General features: G+C 47.1%; 1 protein-coding gene across 3 annotated transcripts in view; it reads right to left on the bottom strand.

Moving 5' to 3' along the window:
• asb5b (ankyrin repeat and SOCS box containing 5b) overlaps nt 1-22,366 on the bottom strand; it is a 78,363-nt gene extending 55,997 nt beyond the window's left edge. For 2 of the 3 annotated variants that reach the window (XM_038805757.1, XM_038805756.1), the window contains exon 1: nt 22,107-22,366. In XM_038805757.1, coding sequence (XP_038661685.1) covers nt 22,107-22,299 — 193 coding nt within the window. In that variant the 5' untranslated portion in view covers nt 22,300-22,366. Of the gene's footprint in view, nt 1-9,535; nt 10,111-22,106 lie in introns of those variants that run through there. The other variant, XM_038805758.1, reaches the window with a different exon arrangement.
• Nucleotides 22,367-22,595: the final 229 nt, after the last annotated feature.

Genomic DNA, 22,595 nt, shown 5'->3' with positions numbered 1-22,595 from the left:
TATATGTTCGTTATCTACCCATTGTAAGTGCAGTTGTACTATCCGACCACCAGGGGGAGTCGCTCTGGGAGTACGCAAGAGTTTGTACTGGGCTCCTCCCTTGGCTCCGCCCAGGACTTCTCCCCCTGGGACCGATGTATAAAGACCAGTGCCTTAGAGCCAGCCTGCCAGATCACCTGAAGTTCAACGACGAATAGGCTGGTTCTATTGTAAGTGTATTAAAGCCTCTGTTCAGATCCAACTGCACGTGTTCGCTGAATTGATGGTTCCATCAACTATCACTGTGGGTAGATGAGGTGAGTCGCTTAGCTGCATTACAGGGGATGCCAGACATGAGAGAGGGAAAAGTCTGGACGGTAATGCTAATATAGTCAGATGAGGAAGGGCGGAGGTTTGAGCATAACATGAATTCATAAATACTGACATGCTTTGGCCAAATGGCTTCTTTCTATTTCCCTACAACCTGTGAAATCCAGTATGTTAAAACAAATCTCTGGCCCTTAAACTGTGATTGTGGGATCCTAGCATGCAAATGCTTCATAGCCGTATTCCTAATTCCTACATTTGAAATTTCGGCACTGACATTAGCCTTTGAGCAATGTGGTGCATTGTTAAAATAACAAGTGAGGAATTTCAGAATAAAGTGTATGCACGCTGAGGATTGATGTTGGGGGAGAACAAGGGGAAGCTAATAAGAACATAAGAACTAGGAGCAGGAGTAGGCCATCTGGCCCCTCGAGCCTGCTCTGCCATTCAATGAGATCATGGCTGATCTTTTGTGGACTCAGCTCCACTTTCCGGCCCTAACACCATAATCCTTAATCCCTTTATTCTTCAAAAAACTATCTATCTTTACCTTAAAAACATCTAATGAAGGAGCCTCAACTGCTTCACTGGGCAAGGAATTCCATAGATTTACAACCCTTTGGGTGAAGAAGTTCCTCCTGAACTCAGTCCTAAATCTACATCCTCTTATTTTGAGGCTATGCCCCCTAGTTCTGCTTTCACCCGCCAGTGGAAACAACCTGCCCACATCTATCCTATCTATTCCCTTCATAATTTTATATGTTTCTATAAGATCCCCCGTCATCCTTCTAAATTCCAACGAGTACAGTCCCAGTCTACTCAACCTCTCCTCGTAATCATAGAATTTACAGTGCCAGAAGGAGGCCATTCGGCCCATTGAGTCTGCACCAGCTCTTGGAAAGAACACCCGACCCAAGGTCCACACCTCCACCCTATCCCCATAACCCAGTAACCCTACCCAACACTAAGGGCAATTTTGAACACTAAGGGCAATTTAGCATGGCCAATCCACCTAACCTGCACATCTTTGGACTGTGGGAGGAAACCGGAGCACCCGGAGGAAACACACGCACACGGGGAGAATGTGCAGACTCCGCACAGACAGTGACCCAAGCCGGGAATCGAACCTGGGACCCTGGAGCTGTGAAGCAATTGTGCTATCCACAATGCTACCGTGCTGCCCACTTCCAACCCCTTCAGCTCTGGGATTAACGTAGTGAATCTTCTCTGCACACCCTCCAGTGCCAGTACGTCCTTTCTCAAGTAAGGAGACCAAAACTGAACACAATACTCCAGGTGTGGCCTCACTAACACCTTATACAATTGCAGCATAACCTCCCTAGTCTTAAACTCCATCCCTCTAGCAATGAAGGACAAAATTCCATTTGCCTTCTTAATCACCTGTTGCACCTGTAAACCAACTTTCTGTGACTCATGCACTAGCACACCCAGGTCTCTCTGCACAGCGGCATGCTTTAATATTTTATCGTTTAAATAATAATCCCGTTTGCTGTTATTCCTACCAAAATGGATAACCTCACATTTGTCAACATTGTATTCCATCTGCCAGACCCTAGCCCATTCACTTAACCTATCCAAATCCCTCTGCAGTCTTCCAGTATCCTCTGCCCTTTTTGCTTTACCACTCATCTTAGTGTCATCTGCAAACTTGGACACATTGCCCTTGGTCCCCAACTCCAAATCATCTACGTAAATTGTGAACAATTGTGGGCCCAACACGGATCCCTGAGGGACACCACTAGCTACTGATTGCCAACCAGAGAAACACCCATTTATCCCAACTCTTTGCTTTCTATTAATTAACCAATCCTCTATCCATGCTACTACTTTACCCTTAATGCCATGCATCTTTATCTGATGCAATAATTGGTAAATGATAAAAGAGGCAATGAAGGGAAGAACTGTAGGTTTAAGATTAATATTTTAAACTTGAAATATTTTGAAAAATCTATTTATGGGATGTGGACTTGGCTGGTGAGGCCAGCAATTCTTGCCCATCCCTAATTGTCCTTCAGAAAGTGGTGGTGAGCTGCCTTCTTGAACTGCTGTAGTCTCTGTGGTGTAGGTACACCCACAGTGCTGTTGGGGAGGGAGTTTCAGGATTTTGACCCAGCGACAGGGTGGTGAGTAGCTTAGAGGGGAACCTCCAGGCGGCTATGTCCCCATATGTCTGCTGCCCTTGCCCATCTAGAGCAGGCTTGCATGGCCCAAATCATTATACAGTCATCACAAATTAAGTCGCTCTGGTGGTCTTCTTCTTCTCGCCGATTGTCTCAATGGAATGATCAAGGTGTTGGATTGCTCTGTCTCATCTTCTTGCTGTGTCTGCACTAAGTGAGTATCTGGAAAAGCAATGTCCTTGAACATGTTATCACGTGGTACAACATTTGAAAGCTGAGTTTGAGCCTTATGCTTGACAGGCAGCAATGCTTGTCTGTTTCTCCTGAACAGCGATTCTTGTTCTGTTTTTACTAAGCGCTACTTTCTTCAGAACTTTTGCAACTGGGTGTCATCCTCCTTATGGATTCTGAATTCTCACAAAGTCACCTTCTCGAAGTTCAGACACAGGTTTGGTTTGTCTATTGTTGACGTCTTGTTGCTTCTTTTTTTTTGCCATGATTCGTTCACGTATCTCTTTATTATCAATTTCAGGACTGGTGATCTCTGGTAAAGTGGTTCTTAGTCGTCTACCCATCAACATTTGACCAGGTGATAGACCAGTTGATAACAGTGTTGCTCGGTGTGTCTTGATATGTGACGATATGTCTTGACCATCTTCACTCGCTTTGCGGAATAACCTCTTAATTATCCCTACTCCTTTCTCTGCTTTCCCATTAGACTGAGGATAACATGGGCTCGAAGTAACATGATTGAAATTATATTGCTCTGCAAACTGTGCCCACTTCCAACTCGAGAAACATGGACCATTGTCAGAGACAACGTTAAGGGGTAACCCATGGCGTGCAAAAATCAATTTTGTTGCCTTTATCACTGATCTGTCAGTCGAATCTTTCAGCATCATCCCCTCTGGAAAGTTGGAGTAATAGTCTATGACTATCAAGAAGTCATGACTCTGGGAATTGAATAAATTCATGCCCACTTTGTTCCATGGACTGGTAATGATTTCCATCTGCTGAATGGTTTCTTTGCTCTGTGCAGGCTGATGCATCGGACAAATAGCACATGCTTGATATCTCTGTTTATTCCCAATCGATATGCCGACTGTCTGGCTCTCCTACGACACTTTTTGATGCCTTGATGACCCTCGTGAAACTGCTGCAGAATCCCTAAACGTAAAGTTACAGGAATCACTATACTATCTCCCTTGAGCAGGACATCATCTATTGTAGAAAGATCATCTCTCATATCTTGAGAGGCAGATCGACATCCAGCAGGCCATCCTTCTTTTAGGTATTGTTTCACCTTCTGGAGCTTCAAGTCCTTTTCAGTTTCGACTTTTATGGTCTGTAGTTTACGGTCATACACTGGTAGTATCTCGCTAAATAGACGAGCTTGAGATTCCACTCTTTGGACTATCTCAGGTACTGATGTTTCATCAGCTTTGGAGAAGTCGTTCACAACACATACGTCTTCTCTCAACTCTTCGTCTTCGTCAGCTGAAGTACTGGTTGAGTGAATCCTTTTAACTACCTCCAATCTTTCACAAGCAGCCACTCCAATTAATGATGATTTCTCACCCTCCACCACCTCGGAGTCGATGGGTATCTCGATGTTCCCATTCTTAACAACAAGACAGCAGGACTCTTTTGTGACTATTTTGGTACCATTGTAATCTTCGAGCCTACAAGTGGATTGCTTTATTAGTGATTTTTCAATGGCTTGCTTTAAAGATCGGTAGGTGATAATATTTGTGTGCGCTCCTGTGTCAATTTTAAATGGGATTAATTCTCCATTTATTTCTAATGAGACAGTCCACTCCTTAATTATCTTCAAAAGTGCTTTTACTGGGCTTTCCTTTCAATCCAGTAAATCAATCCCAGTGATAGCTTCAATCATGAAGGTATCCGAAAGTGAATATGGTGAGCAATCCTCCCTATCCGCTGCGATGTTGGATTTTTTTCTCTGCACTCTGTACATTTTGGATCCGTCTGAAATCACTGTAGGACTTTTTAAATGTGGTTATTGGAAGAGTTGTTGATAAATGACACTGTGCTGCAAAGTGGTTTAGTTTGCCACAATTGGAACGTTGGTTGCCTTTCGTTGGCCAATTTTATTTGACTGTGGGCATGTTCACAGCGTCTGCACGTCCTCACACTCGTGATGTCATTTTCAAAATGGCCACCGGCCATTGTGCGCCGTTTTCTTTGCTGCGACACAGCATTAATGGCGTCAGCCGTGTTTCCCGATTTTGCACTCTTTACCTTTGCCACAAATTCGGCTTATTCGCTCAATGCCTGTTCGCTGGCCTTGCACATATTGACAGCTTCTTTAGAACATAGAACATAGAACAGTACAACACAGAACAGGCCCTTCGGCCCTCGATGTCGTGCCGAGCCATGATCACCCTACTCAAACCCACGTATCCACCCTATACCCGTAACCCAACAACTCCCCCCCCCCCCCAACCTTACTTTTTAGGACACTACGGGCAATTTAGCATGGCCAATCCACCTAACCCGCACATCTTTGGACTGTGGGAGGAAACCGGAGCACCCGGAGGAAACCCACGCACACACGGGGAGGACGTGCAGACTCCGCACAGACAGTGACCCAGCCGGGAATCGAACCTGGGACCCTGGAGCTGTGAAGCATTTATGCTAACCACCATGCTACCGTGTTGCCCCTAATCGATAAAACCGGTCTTCTTTGCGTTTTCTCGTGCAAATGTTCATCATTTATCCCAAGCACAACGTGATCGCGCAACATAGATTTGGAGGCGGAGGAAAAATTGCTGGACTGCGTTCGCAACTTTAGAGTTGTGATGGAGGAATCTACTGACTCTCCCCTTAACTGCAGTTTTTTCCAAAACATGTAGTAATCATAGGTCTCATTCACCTGTTCCTTATGAACTTTTGAAGCACCATGCTATATTTATTTTTAACCTCATCTGCACTGAATTCGAATGAATTAAAGAGTTCTAATGCTTGCAAACCAGCCAAATTTAACAGGAGTGCTGTTTTCCGTTAGTCTGAGGCATTTTCAAGCACGGAGGCAGAAATAAAAATTTCAAACTGCTGCTTCAAGAAAGCCCAGTTCTGGTATAGTCTAGCATGTGCCGTGAAGTGGTCAGGCTTTTTGAGACCTTCCATCTTCTGATCAGTCTTTGTCGTAGAATTTTTCTGAATTGTAGCTTCTGGATTGCTTCTTCAATCTCCAATGCTATTCTAACCTAATCTTTCTTATAAGAAATAGATTCCTGGTACTATGTGGTGTTCTTTGTGTTGCTTATTTCAAGGTGGTTGGCTAGTGTACACTAAGACCACAAAATAGCTTTAACTTAAACAAAGCTATGATTTTATTTACAGTACTAACGTAGTCCTTAAGAATACACAATTCACCAATAATATCTAACTATACTCATCTATTGTTAATCTCACTACTGGTTTGAACTGTAATCTAACCTTACTTGCACAATCTGCTCTTCTGACCTTCACTATATAACTCCTGCATACACTCCTCCCCAAAGGACTAGCACACTGCCTTATATAGTTGTAACTGTAGCTCCCTCTAGTGGATGCTCTCGACACTACATTGACCCTTGCCAAGCTGATAGTTATGATAATACCACATTCTACTTCCTTTGTAAAGGAAAATTATAACATTGGTTGTGATATTTTCTTTAACCCTGACCTTACAGATGTAATTTTGACTATTAGCTCGTAACTATCATCAACTCACTAGAATACAGTACATTAATTCGTAATAACTGTTACATCACTTAGATGAGCAAGAACATCATTATACAGTCATTACAAATTAAGTCACTCTGGTTGGTGGTCTTCTTCTTCTGACCTTCACTAGCTAAGGGTGGGCCTTCTGTGAGCCCCATTGCGCCCCGCCAGAGTGACAGCAGAAACCCCGCCCCCAGATTCTCTGTCTGTCAGAGAATCTGGAGAGAAAACCCGGTTGTGCAGCTGGAGAGTTACAATCCTGTTTTCGTGTTGAAACTGACACTCTGACAAATTATGGGAAGATTCCACCCTGTGTTTAGCGCTTTGCAAGCACGGGCTGGTTGGGGTGTGGTCTGTACCTTGCCCATTGCAAACAGCGGCTGTGACATGCTGTTTGATATGATCCGCCAGTCTTTGGGATGTATAAGGCTGGATTCTCCGTCCCGCCGTGCCAGATTTCTGGTTCAGCACGCCGGCGGGATGCTCCGTTTCGCCAGCTGGTCAATGGGGTTTCCCATTGTGGGGCAGCCTCACGCCGTCGGGATGCTCGGTTTTGCTGGCAGCCCGGGGATTCCCGACGGCGGAGAATCCAGCCCATAGTCTACATAACTAGCATCTGTTACAACACCCTGGACTAGGGCGCGGTCAATTCCAGGCCCCTTGACCGCGAGTCACAATTTAATTGAACTAACCAATAATTCTTAGAAAAATACCCAATGTCTTTGGGTCTTTGCTGCCCAATAATTACAGTCACCAGGTTTGTAAGATTAAACACAATTACTTTTTATTAATAACAAGAACCATAATGAAATATTCAGCAAATACAACTGATTTACTGTTATCCAATTCTTAAAACCCCATGTTAACTTGCCCCCACCCTTTACCCCCTAACACACACATGACAAACAAACACAGAGAGGAGGAGAGGGGTGAAAAATAATAAATAAAAGGACAACAAGCCTTTGTTTCAGATGATTTTTTTCTGCATAATTTCCTTCAAACCAAGCTGTCAGGTTGAGATCTCCTTTTTCCAGTCTGCAATGTTTTTCACATAGGTTAACGCAGGTTTCTGAAGTTTCAGAAATACAGCAACTTTCCTGGAGAAAACATTAGCGAGAGCAGGTCCTCCCCCCCCCCCCCCCCCCCTCCCCCGTGTGTCCAGGATTCAAACTGAGCTCCTTTTGTCTCTGAAAATCATTCCACCTGAGTAGGACCCAATCGCCACCTGTTACCAGGCAGTATAAGGCCTTTTTGGTGAAATCATCGGTCACCAGCCAATCAATTGAACCGAGTCCTATCTCTTCTCTTGGGTGCCACAATGTCTGAGTTCTCCTGTTCGAACACTCGCACCAACTATTATGTTGCAACTTCTTGAATTCCTCAATCTCCCTGCTCCTTGACTTAGAGATACATGGCCATTAAGCATCCATGGATCAAAAATAATAATGGCAAAAATAAAGAAAGGAGAAATGAGGGAATCCACAGGAAGGATCCTTACACATCACACTGGCACTGAAATTCATAGACCACATTACTCAATTGTGTGATAGGCAGAACGCCTTGTTGGTTTGACGGGGACATCCTGTTAGTGATGAATACCATTCGTGTTGCTGCTGTATAGTAGCAGCATGAAAGAGCTAGCTTCACCTGTTGCACACATATTTTTAATTCCCTGCCCTTCCAGGGTAATCCGAGGTAGACTGGGCATGTTTCAGCCCCAAAAGGGATGGTCTTAGAACAAAGAGCAAAGAGAATAAAGAACAAAGAAAATTACAGCACAGGAACAGGACCTTCGGGCCTCCCAGCCTGCGCCGATCCATCATGAGTTTGCGCGATGCGATCGATGATTTGACCAGGGTCACCAATATCCTGCGGGATGTCTTGATGTGCCCTGTTTCAGCATCAAGCTGAATGGTAAGCAAATGGCTCCTATTTACAAGGTTGCTGATAAGACCAATCTTCTGGCATGTGGAACTGTTATAATCGTGAGGTGTACATTTTCCTTTTTTTTTATAAATTAAAAAATTTATAAACCCAATTATTTTTTTTTTCCAATTAAGGGCCAATTTAGCATAGCCAATCCACCTAACCTGCACATCTTTTTGGGTTGTGGGGGTGAAACCCTCGCAGACATGAGGCGAATGTGCAAACTCCACACGGAGAGTGACCCAGGGCCGGGATTCGAACCTGGGTCCTCAGCGCCGTAGTCCCAGTACTAACTACTGCGCCACTGTGCTGCCCCCCTCGTGAGGTGTATGTTGACCAGTGAAGATTGGCTTGCGGCGTATCTTGGTAGAGAACCCCCTGGCAGATTTATCAACTATTATGCCATTGCTCTTACCAGCAAGCGTTTCTTTAGCTTACCTTTGAGCAAGTCATGTTGAGGGTGGGTCCAATGGATACAAATTTGGAGCAGTCATTAAGAATGGCATGGATTTGGTTGACATAGTTACACTCGTTAACACTGACTATTTAACTGAAGCCTTGCCATTAGGATTGGGAGCAGCTTCGCATCCCCAGCCTTTCTGGGTCCGATTGCACCCTTCCTGTTCATGGCTGGGTCATGTTTTCACTATGTGGTATTCCCAGACTACTGCTGGTGCTTTCTTAGGACAGAACTATAGAATCCCCACAGTGCAGAAGGAGGCCACTCGGCCCATCGAGTCTGCACCCACACTCCAAAAGAACACTTCATGCAAGCTCACTCCCCCGCTCTAGCCCACCGACCCCTTAATCCAATCCACACATCTTTTTGGGCACTAAGGGACAATACAGCATGGCCAATATACCTCGCCTGTACATCTTTGGACGGTGGGAGGAAACCGGAGCACCCAGAGGAGCCCAACACAGACACGGGGAAAACGTGCAAATTCCACGTAGATAGTCGCCTGAGGCCGGAATTGAACCAGGGTGCCTGGCGCTGTGAGGCAGCAGTGCCAAACACTGTGCCACCGTGCCGCGCTGGGAATCACAATCCATGATGTTCTCCCTAAAATCTAAACAACAGTGGCCTTGCTAAACTGGTTACAGTGTATAGCAGTCCCAAGGACTTGAAATCTGGCCCAGGGCCAAAGCATGAAGTACACACTCACATCACTATGGGGGTTATTGTGTGGAAGGGGGAGGGGTATTCTATGCATTGACACAGCTCTATCATTATCTTGAGTGTTTTTTCACTAGCGACTTCTCATCTCACTATACGGTTCTGCAGGTATACATTAGAATAGGTCAGGTTGTTTCCCCAAGGTATAGTGAGGGAGATATTTACCTGACGTTGTACTATTCCCACACAAGACCAGTGATTCAGCAGCACAGTCACGTTAAGTAGTTTCCCTTCACGTGGAGTTTGTACTGACCTTGGCTGGTGAGGATTCCCCAGACTGCCTTTCTTTTTCTGGTAGATTCCTCGGGAATTTCTAAAGGCCTCTTGTTTACAGACTGATCAGTGCAATGGCTCTGAGCTGAGGTGTTCTTGGACATGTTTACATTAGCTGTCCCTGCAGCAACCCTAGACAGCAGTGAGCTGCTGGTGTGAGTGTGTGTCTGTGTGGGGAGGGTGTGGTTTACACTGTTTCTCAACTCTGATTGGGTGCTGGGGTATTTTTATCCCAGGGTAGTTAAAGGGAGCATTTGTTTTTGGGCTGAGACTAACAGCACAGTCAGTCCATTCAAACCCACTTGACGTGCGGGAGTAACCGAGCTGTGTGACACAGAAAGGGGTGTGCAATCCCTGACTTCAGCAGAGCCCCAGACATACCAAACAGAAAAGAGCCACCGGTGGCTTTTCAAATCCAAGATCCTGTATTTTGTTAATGCTTGCAGACCAGGATAAAGCCCAAAGTACTTGTATTCTTCAATAAACTGCTCGGTGGAGTTCTTGAACACTCGACACAGTAAAAGCTTGAAGGGAATAATCAAAGGGGCCGCTGGCTCAAAAACTAGAGCAGATTAAATTGCACGGAAATAAAAGAGGGGCAAGGTTGTGTTAATCCACAAAAAACAACGTATGCTTCAAAACAAGCTCTGCGGATGTAGTGAGGCGTGTGTGAGTGTGCAGTTCTGAGGCTTCAAGGCGGATTATATTCAGTTTACCCACAACCCCATTTTACACTCCCACTGAGACTGAGATCAACATTGAAGGAGAGGGTAATTGGTTTGGGTGGTGAAAGAAGCAAGTACACCCCCCGCTGCTCTTACTCAAATCTCCTGATGTCGATTGAAAGGAATCTCTGTTTAAAGTATGTGCTTCCATGCTGCTTCCAATCAAGAGATGGGGAAAGGTGTGTGTGTGTGTGTATGGGGGGGGGGGGGGGGGGGGGGGGGGGGTCAGTGGAGATTGCGGAGATTCCCACTTGTTTCCATGTGCTAATGAAGCACATCTCGGAACACTTTTCTCTGCTGAGTGTTTCTTGTGAAATCACAGCCAAATTCTTTTTAAGCATATTTACAGTTTTGGGTCAAATGTCGAACAGCGTTCAATGTTGCTTGGACAGAGTGACCAGAGGGCGGCACGGTGGCGCAGTGGCTAGCACGGCTGCCTCACGGCGCCAAGGACCCGAGTTCGATCCCGGCCCCGGGTCACTGTCCGTGTTGAGTTTGCACATTCTCCCCGTGTCTGCGTGGGTTTCACCCCCACAGCCCAAAGATGCGCAGGTGAGGTGGATTGGCCACACTAAATTGCCCCTCAGTTGGGAAATGGGCACTTTAAATTTTAAAAAAAAGAGAGCTACCAGAGGAAAGCTGTTCCAATGGATATTAGGGCAATCTTCTACGATCTTGATTTTAAAAGATGTTGGGGGGGAATGGGGGACATGTGTGTGGGACCCCCAAAACACCGGGATGTATAGGCCCAGTCAACCTTAAAAAAAGATCTCGGAGGCGCACCAGGCACTCACTCATCTTTTCTCTCCGCCTAGTGGGTGAAAGCGGGAATCTGAGGACCAACTTTGCAATCCCTGGCAGTCAGTAAAAGCAGAAGCTCGAGGGGATCAGGAGGCGGGTATGGTGAGTGGGGAGGAGGTTTCCACAGCAATCGTGGAGGAGGCCTCAAGGCCCACACAGGAGGTTTGAGAGATGTAACCTCTAATGATCTACTGTGGCCTCTTTTGGCCAGGCAGTGTGAATTTTCAGATGGTGCAGGACTGCCCCTGATTAAAAGGGCGCGATTTGACGGCCGTGTCACGCCGGGCCTGAATTTAAGCCAGCCGGTTAGATCGTGAGAGAGTCCGAAATTGGTAACTGCGCCAGGCGCCGGGCGCCTATCGGTTTACGGTCTAACCAGTGCCCGCTCCCGTTGGTGAGATCCGGATCCTGACACCCGGGGGCACTGGGGCTGCTGTGAAGTGCTCGGGGAGAGGGGTGTGGAAGCAAGATCGGGGGTGGCGACTGCCATATGTAGGGGGTCACCCCTAGCCGGGGGAGGGGGGGGGGAGGAGCTCAGCACCCTCAGGTCCGTTATATTACCCGCGTATACCCACACCGGGGGCAACTTTGGTGTTTGTCCGTCTGTCCCACAGAACACCTCCAGGACAGACCCTCGTCCGTGGTAAAGTGGTGAAAGTCACCTTAACCCCACCCGACCGTGCTGGCCTCTGGCTGACAGCTGATGGCTATCTTTAATAGGGATTTGGCATCGTCAGTAATGTGAGCACAGCTCTCAAGTGAATTTCCCTGGGTGGACCTGCCATGTTGCCGGAGGGTCTTACTGCCTAGCATCCCAATAAGACTGTGAGGCCTCGACACTGGAAACTGCACAGCCACAGGGGGGCAGCAGCCAACATCCAAGAGTGAGGCCGCACAAGCGGCTCGTTGCATGGCACCCTGAGAGATGACGGGGGGATGGCCATACCCGGGACCACCGTGCCCAGGGAGCAGGGGCTGGGGGAGGCAGGAGGACAAATTGGGAAGTGTGTTGCAGGCCAGCCAGAATCTGATAGATGTTTCACATGTCTCAGTTGTTTCAATGGTGCACAATACAATCGTGGCCCTAACTGTCCCTAGTTATTGATGGTGTCGTTCCCCCCTCCCCCTCAGTGCCCTCTCAGTGATCTTCAATCTTCTTAGCTTTCTTCGCTCTGACAATATGTCTATGTGTGTCCCCAGGATGCACATCAGGGTGGAGGCAGCCTGCTGTTTACCGCACCCCGTAGCCTTTTCTGCCCCTGGTGAGCATCTTCTGGAAGGCCTGGAACCGTAGGTCCCTGGAGGTCACCTTGGGACAGAGGAGCAGCTGGATTGGACTCCAGAGGCCCCTGCAGCGTCTGGCTGCGCCAGCTCTGGCGACTCCCCATTGTCTGCACCATGATGCTGATGCCCTCAGTGATGCCTCTCTGTGAAGGGGCTATGCGCTGCAGTGCCTCGCTGATGTCCACATGCCCCTGGGACATGCGTCGCAATGCCACAGCAATGCCCACCTGAGACTTGGACATGCGCCGCAGTGCCACAGCAATGCCCACCTGCCACTGGGACATGCGTCGCAGTGCCACGGCAATGCCGACCTGAGACTTGGACATGCTCCGCAGTGCCGTGGCAATGCCCACCTGAGACTTGGACATGCTCCGCAGTGCCGTGGCAATGCCCACCTGAGACTTGGACATGCTCCGCAGTGCCGTGGCAATGCCCACCTGAGACTTGGACATGCACCGCAGTGCTGCGGCAATGCCCACCTGAGACTTGGACATGCGCCGCAGTGCCACAGCAATGCCGACCTGAGACTTGGACATGCTCCGCAGTGCCGTGGCAATGCCCACCTGAGACTGGGACATGCTCCGCAGTGCCGCGGCAATGCCCACCTGAGACTTGGGCATGCACCGCAGTGCTGCGGCAATGCCCACCTGAGACTGGGACATGCTCCGCAGTGCCACAGCAATGCCCACCTGAAACTTGGACATGCTCCGCAGTGCCACGGCAATGCCCACCTGAGACTGGGACATGCTCCGCAGTGCCATGGCAATGCCCACCTGCCCCTGGGACATGCTCCGCAGTGCCATGGCAATGCCCACCTGCCCCTGGGACATGCGTCGCACTGCCATGGCAATGCCCACCTGCCCCTGGGACATGCGTCGCAGTGCCACGGCAATGCCCACCTGAGACTGCGACATGCGTCGCAGTGCCACGGCAATGCCCACCTGAGACTGGGACATGCTCCGCAGTGCCATGGCAATGCCCACCTGCCACTGGGACATGCGTCGCAGTGCCACGGCAATGCTCACCTTAGACTGGGGCATGCGCCGCAGCGCCTTTGCAAGCTCCACCAGTGTCAAAGACATGTTCACCAGCAACCGGGACATGCTGTCGAGGTGCTCAGCCTGGCCATCACTGACAGAACAACGCCTTGCACACCGCCACTCATGCTGCTGACGTAATGCTGCAGGCTTTCCACTGCGGTCGCCACCCTAGCAGTGTCAGCCTCAGTGACATGCATTGCCGGTGCCATCTCCTTCACCCCTAGCCTTTGGGCCTCCTGCAATCGGCTGTGGACCCACTGGAGTGTCTCTGACATCCCACTCTGAATATCACAGGCACACCATAGCGTCTCCATGAGCTCCGGGTAAACCTGGTCCAGAGGCTCGGCATCTGTTTGGGACCCAGCTGGGTCCTGGGGTCAAGCAGACATCCGACTGCTGTCCCCCCTGGATGTTGTTGTCCTCACCTGATGTGCATCAGTAACTGTGTGGTGCTCACCAGATTGTGTCCCAGAAACCTATGCACTACTTTCGGCCACAGAGGTGCGTGTGTCTCTGTGCTGGTGGAGGATGGGAATGACAGCTGTGATGCCTCAGGCAGTGACATCCTCGGAGCTCTCCTCCGAGGTGTTCAATTTGGGGGGGGGGGGGGTGGAAGCTGGGCGCCCTGGATGCGCCAGCATCATCAGATGGACATCCTGTGGGAGAATGGACATGTGGTCAGTGTGCTGGAAGGATCATTATGTCTGGAATGAACAACTCACATGTGGCAGGTCATCTGGGTGGGTCGGTGGATACTCACCTCTGCGGCAGAGGCCACCAGAGAGAGGGCATTGTGAGCCGCATGCTTCATGCATTGCGGAGTTGGGGGGGGGGGGGGTGGGGGGGGCTGCTATGGCAGGGGTCAGATGTGGGGAACCGTCCCTGGGCATGGGTGCGTAGGTGGGTTCCAGGGTAGACTAGGGGTGGGGGGGGGGGGTTGGGGGGGGGGGAAACTGCCGTCGGGTGGGGGGGGGGAAGGATGGGGAACAGAGTGGTGCCAGGGAGCCAATGCCAACTTACCTGGGCAACCTGGTGGAGGTCATTGAGCTTCTTGTGGCACTGGGTGGCGGTCCTCCTGGTGACAGGGTACCCGTCTGGACTCCACCGCATCCAACAGTCTGGCCAGGTTAGCATCTCCGAATTGTGGGGCTGGTCTGCGCGGTGACATGGCTGTGTGCTGTCTGGGGTTTACTCTGCAGGATCTGTTTAAGAACTGCTCCTCCTCGTTAACGGAGAGCTGCCGAGCGCGGTCCAGGCGAATCAGCTGGCGGGACAGTTATTTCTGGCGTGAAGCCTGTGGGGCATCATTAAATATCCTAATTAACATTCGATATCGCCAATGGCCTCACCGTGTCGGCTGTTGGGAAACACCTGGCAGTTCCCACTCGCTGCCACGCTTAGAAACCTTTCCGCTAGATCGCGCCAAAAGTAAATCTTATTTTTTATGTTTTTATTTTTGAACAGAGCTGTATTATTCTGCCATTATCACTGACCGGACCAAAGCTTTGTTTCCTTAATACAATCATTACCACTCCCTTCAACCTTTGTGGCATGGCATCTTTGTCATTTAATTTCTCCCGCCCTCTTCCCTTCCCCAGACCTCCCGTTGTTCTTCCTCTCCCTCCACCCTTTCAATGGCATAAAACCCACGACATTTCTCCCTTTGTACATTGTTAAGTGTCTGCCTATACTTCTAGATTGTACATTGTAGATTGGTGAGTGTTTTGTTTCAAACCATATAAGTCACAAAGGTCCTCCCCATTTTATTGTTATTGTTCTCTTGGGAGAACCATTTAAGCCTTTTGAGAATCCAGGAACCAAATTAGTTTTGATAAATAACGTCAAATGTGGGCACACATTGATGAAAAAAACATCATTTCCTGCAAACAGTCAGAGAACCAAATACAAACTCCTGTTGCCCTGAACTACAGTGGCTGTTAGGTTAGAGCAATTTTAGAACAGCAGAATAGACATGAGTTTCGCTTTACTTACTCCAGAAAAAAGGGGATGGTAGCATAGTGGTAATGTTACTGGACTAGTAACCCAGAGGCCTCGGAGATATGAGTTCAAATCCCACTACGACAGCTGGGGGAAATTTAAATTCAATTAATTAATCAGGAATTAAACGCTAGCTTTTAGCACTGATTATGAAACTACCACATTGTTGTAAAAACACATTCAGCTCACTAATACTCGAGGAGTCTGTTATTGTTTCTTGCTGCGAAATCAGACCCGCAGCACTTAACTGCTGTCTAAAATGGCAGGTCAGCGGAAACAGAATAAAACTGAACAAATTAAAATCACAAAGGCACACCCTGCCCATTCTAACCTGCAGAGTCCTCCTCTTTAGCGCTACAGAGGAAAGCACTCTGGGTGTACCTACAGATGGATTCCTGCAGTTACAGAAGGCAACTAACGACCACTACATTCTCAAGCCAACCATCTATCGGCACCCTACCAGTTTAAGGGTGAATAGAGGCACTCACTGCCCAAGGTTTAAGAAAATAAGAAAACGGACAGGCAAATCTACTTGGATGGAATAGTTATTCAATGAGAAGACTATTTTATCAGCAGTAAACACAACAATGATGAATTATAATAGTTTCCATTAATATCACTGTAATAACTCAGAGGAAAGCTGTCATAAAGGAAGATGGATTTAATAACATATTTACAGTCGTCTGCATAATGCAGCATCTCACTCCCAGTGCAATCCTGGCTGGGCGGACATGTTTTGCCAGGCCCTGAGTTGGGCCTGCTTTTATACCTTTGCTCATTGCGAGTCCCAGGTGGTTGACCTCCGCCCCTTACTTGGGGAGCTCGTACTCTGCCCATTATCAAGCAGGAGCTTGCTGAGGGCAAATTGGCTGCTGCAAATCTAAAGTGCTTTGGGTCATCCTGGGGCTGTAAGAGGTACGGTTAAAGTGCGAGTCTTTCTTTTCTTTCCCCGCTGGAGCTGTGTAGTATCTTGACAGGAGAGAAGTAGGGAACTTGAAAGGGGCACTGGTGGAATATAATTAAACAATACAAAACGGGTGAACGTGATCCAAATAGAAGTATAGAAGAGCTTAGCATTCACCTATTTGTGACGTGAAACAGTTATGCTTCATACACATTTCCCTGATATTTTCTTCCCTTTGCCAGAGTTTTTCACAAAAATTACTCGGGAGAAAATAAATGGGTCCAGAAAAACGTAGATGAGAGAAAACTACATCTGAATATCGTCTCAACATTTTTGGAAATGTGTGGATAGCCTGCATACGAATGGTTATCTCTGTTGTCAGGATTGGGTGAAGGTACGTATGGGATTCAGGAGAATAAAATAACTCAAAGCCCAAAGGAGCCATTTTGTGGAGGACTTTGATTAGCCATCCAACTGGTGATCAAATAGCTGTGAGGTCATAAAAGTGCTCCGGCAAAGATTCTTTGGATTCCAGATGGCCTCTTTTGCTTCTTACCTGGAAAGGAGTCAAGTTCCCATTCACACTATTAATAGAATGATGATCTACTTGGAATGTGGAGCGATGGGAAAATATCTAGTGACAGTTAGAGCCTAGCAACTGCTCAGCCTGCATTGGGAAATAGAGTTCTGTGGTGACTGGCAATAAAAGTATTGCTAAGTTGCTTCTGACACATTGCACCACATGGTAGTTTATTCAGTCATAAAAAATTAAAGCACAGACATGGTATATGTTAGCAGGTGGCCCTGTGGTTAGCACTGCTGTCTCACAGCGCCAGGTTAGGTGAGGTCATGCGGATAGAGAGGGGGTGTGGGCCTAGGTAGGGTACTCTCTCATAGGGTTGGTACGACTCAATTGGCTGAATGGCCTCCTTCTGCACTTCGGGCCTCTATGATTCTGTACCAGGAGGCTACTTATAAGCCTACTTAATTCATTGCATCATATCAGTAAATTAATACGACCACATGCCCAAGAGAGGTTTAATGAATGACATTGAAAGACAAAAGGCTCGCATTTATATATAGCCTTGTAATATCTTTCAGAAGTGACATTTAGCACGACACATGCAACAAATTGCTTTGATATACTGTGCTTATGTCAGAAAACAAAGCACAGCTTTTGTGCACAAGGTCCTGCAAGTAACTGTGAGATAAATGTAGTGCCAATTATGTGAGCTAGTGCTTCCCGATAGCACACTTGAATTGTCTAGTTCTAATCTTAAAGTTATGCCCTCTTTTTCTGCAACCCTCCTTAGAATGACAATAAACAAGTTGACTTCACGATGACACAACTGATTAGCTGACACATTGTGAATGATGATAACCTGGACTGATTTGGCTTCTAATTTTCTCTTCCTTCATCCAGCAAATGGACTATCAATCCGAGACCATGAGCCCAATGGGTGGAGAACGTGTGTGGTGAATTCATACTGTATTGTAATTCACACTATTGTATTGCATAGTATTATGTCCTTGTGGGCTCTGTCTGTGAGCCGTTGCGCGGCTCTGCCCATAGGGGGAGATGAGGAGCTTGTACAGGGCTCCACTCCGCCCATGGCCCCTCCCACTACCGGAAGTATAAAGTGCTGCAGTCGTGTGAGCCTGCCCTCAGTTCTTCTGGTCGCAGGCAGGATCAATTGTAAGACTATTAAAACCACAGTTTACTTCCAATCGTGTTCCGGGTGAATAGATGGTCCCATCAATGCGTAAGCATCGACATGTGATTTTTGATGTTGCCACTACTACTATGAGTGTTTACATAACAAAAGCGGAACGCTGTGGGCACTGCAATCCTGAGCTAAACACAGAAAGTGCTAGAGAGGTTATCAAGGTGCATTAACTCTTTTTTTCCTCTCCACAGTTGCTGGATGTCCTGTTGAGTGTTTTGGGTGTTGAGCTCCATGCTAGGCTAATTCTACAGCTGTTTGGAGTACTTCTTCCAAAAATTGACTGGTCATGTGTGATCAGCACACCCTCCACCATTGACACCTAGTGGCAGCCGTGTGTACCGTCTACAAGAGGCACCCTAGCAACCCACCAAGCCTCCTTCAGCACCTTCCAAACCCGTGACCTCTACCACCCAGCAGGGCAAGGACAGCGGATGTATGGGAACACCACCACCTGCAGGTTCCCAACCAAACCGTGCATCTCCCCGATTTTGAACTGTATCAATGTCACTGCATCAAAATCCTGTAAGGGCGGCACGGTAGCAGTGATTAGCACTGAGGCTTCACAGGACCAGGGACCCAGGTGCAATTCCCAGCTTGGGTCACTGTCTGTGCGGAATCTGCACGTTTCTCCTCATGTCTACGTGGGTTTCCGCCGGGTGCTCCGATTTCCTCCCACAAGTCCCGAAAGACGTGCTTGGTGGGTGAATTGGACATTCTGAATTCTCCCTCCGTGAACCCGAACAGGTGCCGGAGTGTGGCGACTAGGGGATTTTCACAGTAACTTCATTGCAGTGCTAATGTATGCCTACTTGCGACTCTAATAAAGATTATTATTATGAACTCTCTTCCTAACAGCACCTTAGGTGTACCTACACCACCTTGATGCAGCGTTCTAAGAAGGCACTTCGCCACTGCCGTCTCAGGGGTAATTACTGATCAGCAATAAATGTTGGCCTTGCCACTGATGCCCATATCTCATGAATATGAAAATAAAATTTTGGATAGGTGCACTGAGCGTGAACTATGGGGAAATCATTAGCAAGGACTACTCCTCCGACGCATTCACACACATACTCACTTGCAATTGACTTGGTGCTGAATAGAAATCAGGCTCAGGAACCCTAAATTGACTTTTCTGATCTTCTTCCTCACCCAGGAGTACTGAGGTCAATTGTGTCATCTTTAATGACACCTGTTTCAGATTTTGAAAACTCAGCAAAGACAAAGAAGTCAAAGCTGTGTCTTTCCTGGTCTGGTCTAATTGTTTGAGTAAAACAGTCGACGAGGCCATTAGACCACCACGGGGAGCTCCATGTAACCTAATGTAAAGCAAACATTGTGGATGCTTCATATACAAGAGCAATTCCCCCCTCTCCCCCACAATGCCTCACACTGACCATCAGAAATAAATTTAGAAATAATAGTCCAGTAGAAAATTAATTGCCACTTGGACAAGAATGGACTAATAAAGGTGAACCATTTGTTCAGGGCAAATGGTTGAGTATTTTAATGAGGAAGCGGTGGATAAGGATAATGCAGTTGTGTTTGAGTATGCAGACTCTCAAAAGACACTTGATAAAGCACCACATATTAAGCACGTTAGAGAAATTGAAGGCCATGGGATAAAAGGGCATGGATACAAAATTGACTAAGAGCAAGAAAGCAATTAAATGTGGTCTGTTTTTTTCAGACTTAAGGGTCTGAAACAGTCAAGGTTACCAAGGTTCAGGACGAGGGCCACAGTGTTGATGTAGATTAATATGGAGAACAATTCTGAAATTTGGAGATGGCATGATGGGGCAAGCAAATGTCCCACATTTTAAGGGACGTTTCGAGCTTCTCACAAGCGCAGTACGCTCCCGCACATGCGTACTATGCTATGCTCTCCAGCCTCCAAATTGAACAACACCAGCAGCTCCCCTTTACTCTTTCAAGTGCACACCCCCCCCTCCCACCCCCAAGCCAAAGTGTCCTGTAAAGTATTCGCTGGGAGTTGGGCATCCTGCCTGGAAGCACAGTAGTAGACTTTAGGCAGACTTTGGTGGACCTGGCAAATACATGGCAGATAAAATACAACACAGTAAAATGTTTGGAGGAAAAATGAGGAGAGGCATTGTAAGCCAAATGATAACATTTTAAAGGTGTGGGGGGGGGGGGGTGGAGAAGCAGGACACTAGGGGTGGGGAGAGGGGGTTGGGTGGGTGGTATTTGCACACACGGCTTTAAAAATGGCAGAAGAGGTTAACAAATTAGTTGATAAAGAACGTGGGACCCTGGGCTCCAAAAATACAGATCTATAAAACCAGCCCTCCTATATGAGTGATTAGTCACCAGCTGAAGTACTTTGTTCAATTCTAAGCACCACACGTTATGAAGGAGGTGAAAGTTTTGAAGAGGATACAGAAGGCGTTTACTAGAATGGTTCTGACGATGAGTGATTACAGTTACGTGGTCAAAGTGGAGAGAGTTGTTCTCCTTCGAGCAGAGAAATGTTTCCAGTGCCTGAAGCACAGATAACCAGAGGACATAGATTTATGGTGATTGACAGCATAACCAAAGACAACATGACAAAAAATGCTTTTGCACAAGTGGCTCGGATTTAGAATCTGCCCTTGCAGATAATGTTATAGTGCAGATTCTGTAGTAGCCTTCTAAAGGGAAATAGTTCAATAATTGAAGGAGAAAATAATGATAATCTTTATTGTCACATGTAGGCTTACATTAACACTGCAATGAAGTTACTGTGAAAAGCCGCTAGTCGTCATATTCCGGCGCCTGTTCGGGTACACAGAGGGAGAATTCAGAATGTCCAATTCACCTAACAACACATCCTTCAGGACTTGTGGGAGGAAACCGGAGCACCCGGAAGAAACCCACGCAGACACAGGGAGAAAGTGCAGACTCCGCTGAGACAGTGACCCAAGCCGGGAATCGAACCTGGGACCCTGCCGCTGTGAGGCAACCGTGCTAACCACTGTGCTACCGTGCCACCCGAAAATAATGCAGGGATACTGGGAAAGAACGGGGGAATGGACAAACTCATTTGCTCTTTGAAAACCAGGTTGGTGGGACGAATGACCTTCTTTGCTGGAGTGTTATTCCATGATAAATCATTCTTTTTAATTGGACAGTCAAAATCTGGAAGAACTTGGATATTTTTTGTCGATCTTATGCCACACGCCTGAAACTGCCAAATCAACTATCAGCTATTTTATGTTAAGTTGAACATTTAAGCTTGGTATGAACTGGTCAGGACTTAAAGGTACACAAATGCTTTACACATTCACATGACGTTCCTGTCTGCTATTTTAACAAGAGGGGCTAATTTTAAGTTGGTCAAAGTTCCACTGGAGGAATGTCACATGAACACTCGGGTGTAATTTTAAACTTTATTTTCAGTTTGATTTAATGTTGTACGGTATGTTTACTATAAATGAACTACAGCAAGAAAACAACCCGCGTAGATTGTCGTTAACCATTGACTGTCAACATGTTTAATGCATTTAAATAAATACCTTGATGGCATTTAATGCACAATTCATACAGCAATGATGGCTCATGACGTTCAGAGTTTTAAATTTGATTCACTAAATGGAAGATAAGTGGACTTTTCCGATATATTTCATCACTAATTTTCACACTGGGAAAGAACAGGGGAGCGGACAAAATGATTTTGAGGACAGGGCAAACGGGTGAACATACACAAGGATAAAATACAGAAAGTAGCACATAATTTACAAAGAGGGAGGGGATGGCAACCATAATATCAAATCCAGACTGCTTGACAGTGGACGGCATGGCCAGCACTTGGCAGGCACTGCAGGAATTTTGACTGTCAGAAACAAATGTCAGACCTCAGTCAAAACTTTGAGCAAAGCGAGAGGGTTTGTTTTTGCATTGAAACCGGAGGAAAAGGTTTCGATGGGGTGACAGTGGAGGACGCCAAATGCCCGCAGCGCCATCGGGCAATGCACGATTGTTGACCTCCCTTTCCCAATATCTGGAATTAAAGACGGCAAAAGGATACCTAAAAAAAAAAAGGGTTCAGCAAGGCAGCCAAAACCGAACTTACTTTGCCCCTGGGTAGCTCCGTAAAACTCTGCTGCTATCCGCGCTGCTTCCTTGCGGTTCCCTTTGACGATGTAGAAGTGGCTCAGGATGGCGAGGCTGATTTTCACAAATAGCTTGAAGCAGAAAAGTGAGAATATTGTGAAGTAGACATGGGCTAAGTCCTGGGAAAAGCGATAGCTTTCCACACCAGTCATTGTTTCCAGTCGATCACTGTAACTGTTTACATGTGAACGCTAACTTGCTCCTGAAGCTCCCTTAACAGTTGGGTCCTGACAAATTAAGTATCAGGTGGTCATGGCAGTGCCTGCTTAAAATCTATTTCAGGTAGATTTGTCATGGAGAGTTTTCTTTTGGTCAATATACGGTACTAATCGTACTCATAGGCATTGGGTTACTCATCTGATAAAACAATTTATATTGCAGGCATGACTATTTTATTGCTCCCAGTGCACTATTCATAGTTGCAAAATCAAGAATGAACTGAGTCATC

Source organism: Scyliorhinus canicula, chromosome 8 (genome assembly GCF_902713615.1).
Source record: "Scyliorhinus canicula chromosome 8, sScyCan1.1, whole genome shotgun sequence".
NCBI lineage: Eukaryota > Metazoa > Chordata > Chondrichthyes > Carcharhiniformes > Scyliorhinidae > Scyliorhinus > Scyliorhinus canicula.
Note: the sequence above shows the minus strand (reverse complement) of the source record. Positions and strands in the feature narration are given on the sequence as shown.